This window comes from Chlorocebus sabaeus, chromosome 17, assembly GCF_047675955.1.
Source record: "Chlorocebus sabaeus isolate Y175 chromosome 17, mChlSab1.0.hap1, whole genome shotgun sequence".
NCBI classification, from domain to species: Eukaryota; Metazoa; Chordata; class Mammalia; order Primates; family Cercopithecidae; genus Chlorocebus; species Chlorocebus sabaeus.
Genome location: NC_132920.1, coordinates 36,048,514 through 36,054,513, shown reverse-complemented (window position 1 = coordinate 36,054,513; position 6,000 = coordinate 36,048,514). Strand labels below are relative to the sequence as shown.

At 46.2% G+C, this 6,000-nt stretch overlaps 1 protein-coding gene across 2 annotated transcripts in view; it reads left to right on the top strand.

Moving 5' to 3' along the window:
* Positions 1–1,294: 1,294 nt before the first annotated feature.
* SRPK1 (SRSF protein kinase 1) overlaps positions 1,295–6,000 on the top strand; it is a 90,259-nt gene continuing 85,553 nt past the window's right edge. The window contains exons 1-2 of one of the 2 annotated variants that reach the window (XM_007972817.3): positions 1,295–1,394; positions 1,923–1,983. In XM_007972817.3, the coding sequence (XP_007971008.2) occupies positions 1,382–1,394; positions 1,923–1,983 (74 nt within the window). In that variant the 5' untranslated portion in view covers positions 1,295–1,381. Of the gene's footprint in view, positions 1,984–6,000 lie in introns of both variants that reach the window. The other variant, XM_007972816.3, reaches the window with a different exon arrangement.

Here is a 6,000-nt window from a genome sequence, read left to right as displayed (position 1 = left end):
CCACTCTGACCAGCTGTGGTACTTTACAATAGGGGCTGGTAAATTAAGATCTGAAATAAGAATAGTTAAAACGGTTGAAAAAAGATCAAAAGGGCCTGGCTCAGTGGCTCACACCTGTAATTCCAGCACCTTGGGAGGCTGAGGTGGGAGGATCACTTGAGACCTGGATATCCAGGCTGCAGTGAGCCGAGATCATGCCACTGTACTTCACCTGAGTAGCAGAGCAAGACTACTCCTCTTTCTTTAACCCTCACCTTCCCTTCAAAACCTAACAAAGGCCATGTTTAAATCAATAGAAGAACATTTTATGACATGTGAAAATTATATGAAATTCAAATTTCAGTGTCCATAAATAAATCTTTATAGGAACAAAGTCCATATTTTCTATGACTGCTTTTGAGCTCCAGTGGCAGAGTTGAGTAGCTGAGAAAGAGATCTTATGGTCCACAAAGCCTAACTATTTACCATCTGGCCCAAAGAAAAACTTTGCTGAGCCTGCTATACAATAAGGGCTTGATGATTAAATAACTGGGTCGTACACCAAGATTCTGAACATATAGGCAGGTCCTCTTAAGTTTAGTGTCTTTGTGTAATGGAAGTAATAACTATTTTGCCTTTAAGTTGCCATAAACATCAAATGAGATAATGCACTTAGAAAAGTAAAAAAAAAAAAAAAAAATCTTATAAACAAGACAACTTCATCATGTATTGAAGGTGGTAGAATAAAAAAACATTAAACGTTTTTATTCTCATTTCCCTTTCTTTCCTTTACAGCTTTCATTTAAACTTGAAATTTCAAGAGAAAATTCACTTTTGAAGTTTTTACTTTTCAAGTGATAATAGGGTCACAGGTTCTTTCCTTCCAGTCTTTCTGTGTTGCTCCCACTCCCTTTTCTTTCTCACATGTAATTTTTTTCCATTTTCTTTAAATAGTATCTCAACTGGGCTCACAATAGCTCAGGGAAGGAGAAACTGGGACATGCCTGATTAATCCATTTTACAGGCCAGGAAACTGAGGCAGATCCCAATTGCCTCTGAAGCTCTGACTCAGCAGCATGCAGGGAGCCCTGCCGCTCTCTGCGCCTTTTCTAAGCAAATAGAACAAAACTAACCTTGCCAGGTTTCCAAGCTTGGATCTCTAACACTCCTTCAACGTTCACCCCCGACGTTCCTCCTCTCAGCGCCCCCTCCCTCTCCTTGCCGCCCCCTCCTCGGGAGCAGGTGGTAGGCTCCGCTCCCAACGCGCATGCGCGCGGCACGGTGGGGCGGGGGCGGGGCGGGACTGGGGGTGGAGTGTGCGCGGGCTCGGTTTTGGGCCGCGGCGGGAGCTGGAGTCACCGCCACTCGAGTGCGCAGGCGCTTGGCGGTTACCGGTCTCACCATGGAGCGGAAAGGTGAGCGGTGGAGCGGCCTCCGCCACGAGGGGCAACGGCCGCCGGGGCGAGGCCCGGGTCAGCGCCCGGAGCTTCGCCTAACTGCCGCGGTTCGGTCCCCGAGCTTGCGGCGCCCCTCCACTGAGGTGGCGCCGCCCCACACCCCCCGCCTCTGGGCTGCGGGTCCGCGCCCCTCAGCCCGGGCGTCCTCCGGCGCCGGCCGTCGCCGCCCCTTGTTCCCTGCCAGGCCGGCTTGCGCCTTGGGGCCACTCCAGGGCCCAGACCTTGGCGGGCGAGGCAGACCTCCGCCCGCCCGCCCCCTGACCCGGCCTGAGACCCCTCCGGCGCATCCCGCCCGGGCGCTGCTCTGTGCCCCGTGGGCCGCCAGCCCCCCGGCCGGCCGCCTTGCCGAAGCCTCCGCGCTCGTACCGCAGCCGCCCCTGAGACAGGCCCCGCAGCCGGGCCTGGCGCCCCTGCTGGGTCTCCACCCTCACCTTGGTCACCTCCTTTCCTCCACATTCGCCCTTCATCCATCCCTCTCTCCTGCAGTGCTTGCGCTCCAGGCCCGAAAGAAAAGGACCAAGGCCAAGAAGGACAAAGCCCAAAGGAAGTGAGTCTTGTACCCCAACATCCCATTCTTTGGATTTTCCTCCGGCACCTTCTCTGCTCTGGTTTCGCGTCTTGAATGTGCACAGGGTTCGGGCACCCTGTGGCCGCAGCCACATGGCCTCGGGGCAGCTCGGAGGGTCGCTCTCCAGCAACCATGTGGAAGAGGGCTGCTGTTGCTGAACGCCAGGCCTGGGTCTTAGCAGCCCCAGGCTTGCTGGAAAGGGCTGTCGGAGGAGGACCAGAGCCCGCCCGGTACCTTTCCTCCCCAACTCCACAGAGGAGGCACAAACTCCCCTAGCTTGGACCCCCCCACTGGAGCTGGTAGATCATTATCGTTCTGTTTCTGAACTCTGGTCTCTCTCTCTTACCTGCTCCCCAACGTCTTAACTTGCCTCCAACGTCTGCACGGTAGGCCTTAAGGAAATTCTTGAATGAGTTTTTCCGTGTTTACTTTGGGTTCTACCAACCACACACTCCCTTTCATAGAGGAGGGCATGGGGCTTTTCTTTGGGTTAGTCAACTTCCTGAGCCTGCAAGGCGCATCGGCTTTTTTGCACTGTGCCGGCAGACCGCTGTGTATACAGTCAGTATCTGTTAACTGCTTCTTTTCTGTCTAAACCTCAACCAAATGCAGATAATCTTCCGGAGTGGGCATCACAATAGTAACGGGAGAGTTCTTTAACACACATTGATGGTTCTGGTTTGGTGTATTAAGCGCCACATGTCCAGTTTTGTCAGTGGGATGCATAACAGTAGTTTAGTGCTATCGTGGCAAGTTCAAAAGTTGGTCACAGCCTAATAGAAACTCAGGTAGCAGGCTTCATTCAGCAAGTGAGGCTAAGCCTAAAGAACTTTCATCATGTACTAACGTTTAACTGCAAAGGGTCTTGGAAATCAGCTCTTGGAAATCATCTCTCAGAGAGAGATTCTATGCCTAGTTCTTAATTTTAGATGTATTATCTTTATACTTTTAAATTTATTTGATGTTTTGTGGCATTGTATGCGGTCTAATTCCCTCTGAGTTGATACAACACATTTAAAAGGCCTTCCTAGGTCACCCCACTGAATGACAATACCAGATTTAGGGGGGCGTAGGGGTGTGTGTTGTTTTTGGAGGCTACCTACTGTATGGGGAGAGCACATAATGACTTCTCTCTTTCAATAGAACTAAAGTGGTAGGTGACCTCACCTCTTGCTCCATTTTCTATTCTGTCTTATGAAATGTATTTTGTAAGTGCTTGGTGACGAAGGTTTGTAAATGGTGAGTTTGTGTGTGTCTGTTTGCCTTTGGATTATCCGTATATGGGATTATTCAAAACCATTTTTTAATACTAGATTGTTTAATAGAAACAGCAAGGTGCTAACTTGGTTCTAGTATGCAGTAGGAATTGAAATGTTACTTTTCTGTGCCTAGTTGAGTTATTCTTTGTGGAATTGATAAGAATGTGTTAAAACGTTCTTTTCTATTGATACGAGGAAGTTGCGGTTTTTATTATATTACTGTATTTTTTAGAAATCCTGGTCTCTCAGACCATTTGTCCAGATCTCTCTTACCACTTGGAAATTAATTTGAGATTAGCCCAAATCAAGCTATAATTTGAGGGGTAAATGTATATAGGTGATCATATACTTTAAGCACCAGATATCTATTACTTCTGATTATCTATTTCGACTATGTGCTTTATTTCTAAAGCCAAATATATGTATATCTGTTACCCCATTCACTACTATGGATAACTTAGAGTTATTTGTGTTGTTAATTGTTTGCAAGTGTGGATTATAGATAACGTAGCAGTCATTTTACTGAATATTTTATCTTGAACAACTTTGACTCCTGAAAATATGCGTGAATGAACTGCCCCATTTACTTGTAATTTCAGAGGTGTTTTATTTTTGGTTTTGTTTCCAATTAATACGTTTTTGCGTTTTTTTGTTTTAAATTTACCTGCCTTTTTTTTCTTTTTCTTTTTGAGGCAAGTTCTCTCTCTGTTGCCCAGGCTGCGGTTTAGTGGTGCGATCTTGGCTCACTGCAACCTCCACCTCCCAGATTCAAGCAATTCTCTTGCCTCAGCCCCCCAAGTAGCTGGGACTATAGGGGTATGCCACTACGCCTGGTTAATTTTTGTATTTTTTGTAGAGATAGGGTTTTGCCATGTTGCCCAGGCTGGTCTCAAACTCCTGAGCTCAGGTAATCTGCCTGCCTTAGCCTCCCAAAGTGCTGGGATTATAGGTGTGAGCCACTGCACCCTGCCCTTTTTTTTCCTTTTTCTTTCTTCCTTTTTGTTTTTCTTTCTTTCTTTCTTTGGTATCCCAGCCTCCTTTTAAGTAGCTGAAATGTCTAATTAAGTTGGTTAGAGTACTGTGTCAGAAGTTCAAGCCTCAACTAAGATAACTTGACTCTCTTCCATGACTTCTGATTGCACTCCTGATGACTTCCATTTACTTTGCAAAGGCAAGCTGCTAGTTGCAGAAGGTGAGTCAGGAAGATTTGAGGAAGAAGCATGCCATAGAGTTTGGTCTTTGGAGATAGATGTGGTTTTGAATTCTGATTTTGCTACTGTTTAGCAATCTGACCTTAAGACAAGTTGGTTAAGGAAACAGTCTTTTTTTTTTTGAGACGGAGTCTTGCTCTGTCGCCCAGGCTGGAGTGCAGTGGCCGAATCTCAGCTCACTGCAAGCTCCGCCTCCCGGGTTTACACCATTCTCCTGCCTCAGCCTCCCAAGTAGCTGGGACTACAGGCGCCCGCCACCTTGCCCGGCTAGTTTTTTTTTTTGTATTTTTTAGTAGAGATGGGGTTTCACCAGGTTAGCCAGGATGGTCTTGATCTCCTGACCTCGTGATCCGCCCGTCTCGGCTTCCCAAAGTGCTGGGATTACAGAAGGAAACAGTCTTATGTATAAAACTGACTGGCAGTTTAGTCATAATGAAAACTGATCAGGACCTAAAGGTATAAAAACTAAGCATTTAAATGAAAATTTTAGAAAGTTTTGGAAGTAATACTTTTGTAAGTAATACTTCGGCTTATTTACAGTAAATAGCATCCTTAGTAGTCTAAATAGTCTGACTAAATAGTCGTGTTGTGTCACAGGCAGAAGGGATTTTCAGTCCCCTGGTACTGTAGATCTTAAACCCAGAGTCTTGAAGCTGGTGACAGAAGAACCAAAACTTGGAATTCAGGGTCCCTTTCCAGCTCAGTGTTTGTTAGAGTGGATTTCCTTTGGGTTCTTTTCACTGTGCTGGAGTATTTGACTTTTGGGATTTTTAATTTTCTTATTTAGACAATTCCTTCTTCGTTTTACTTTTTCAGACACTATGCTTTTATTTACTAACATTAACTAGTTGGTGATGATCTCCATTTTACTTTACAGATAAGAGAATTGAGGTTTGTCAGCTTACTCTCCTAGAAAATTGCAAAGCTAGGATTTGAACCCAGGTCTGACATACCCAAAGCCCTGGTTACCAGTCATGTGTTTCTAAGTGACAGACCTTTTGGTGTGTCTTACAACAGGTAAGGTAGAAGCTGAGTTGAAAGAGGCTTCTGAATGAGAGACCTCCGGATGCTTGGGGGTTTGGGTGCCCTTTCATGACCTACTGTCCTGTGTCTTTGAAACAGCACAATCATCTATCTCCCTCTGAACATTTGTTTTCAGTGTTTATACCAGTAGCTGTGAGCCTTTATTTATTTGTCATAAGCTTTTATAATTTAACAGTCTATGTCTGTTTTTGTTTTGTTTTGTTTTTTGAGACAGGGTCTCTTGTCACCCAGGCTGGAGTGCAGTGGCATATTCTCAGCTCACTGCAACCTCTGCCTCCCGGGCTCAAGCGATTATCTTGCCTCAGCCTCCCAAGTAGCTGAGATTACAGGCACCTGCCACCACGCCCAGCTAATTTTTGTATTTTTTGGGGTAGAGACAGGGTTTCACCATGTTGGCCAGGCTGATCTCAAACTCGACCTCGAGTGACCCACCTTGGCCTCTCATAGTGCTGATATTAGAGATGTGAGCCACCGTGGCTGAC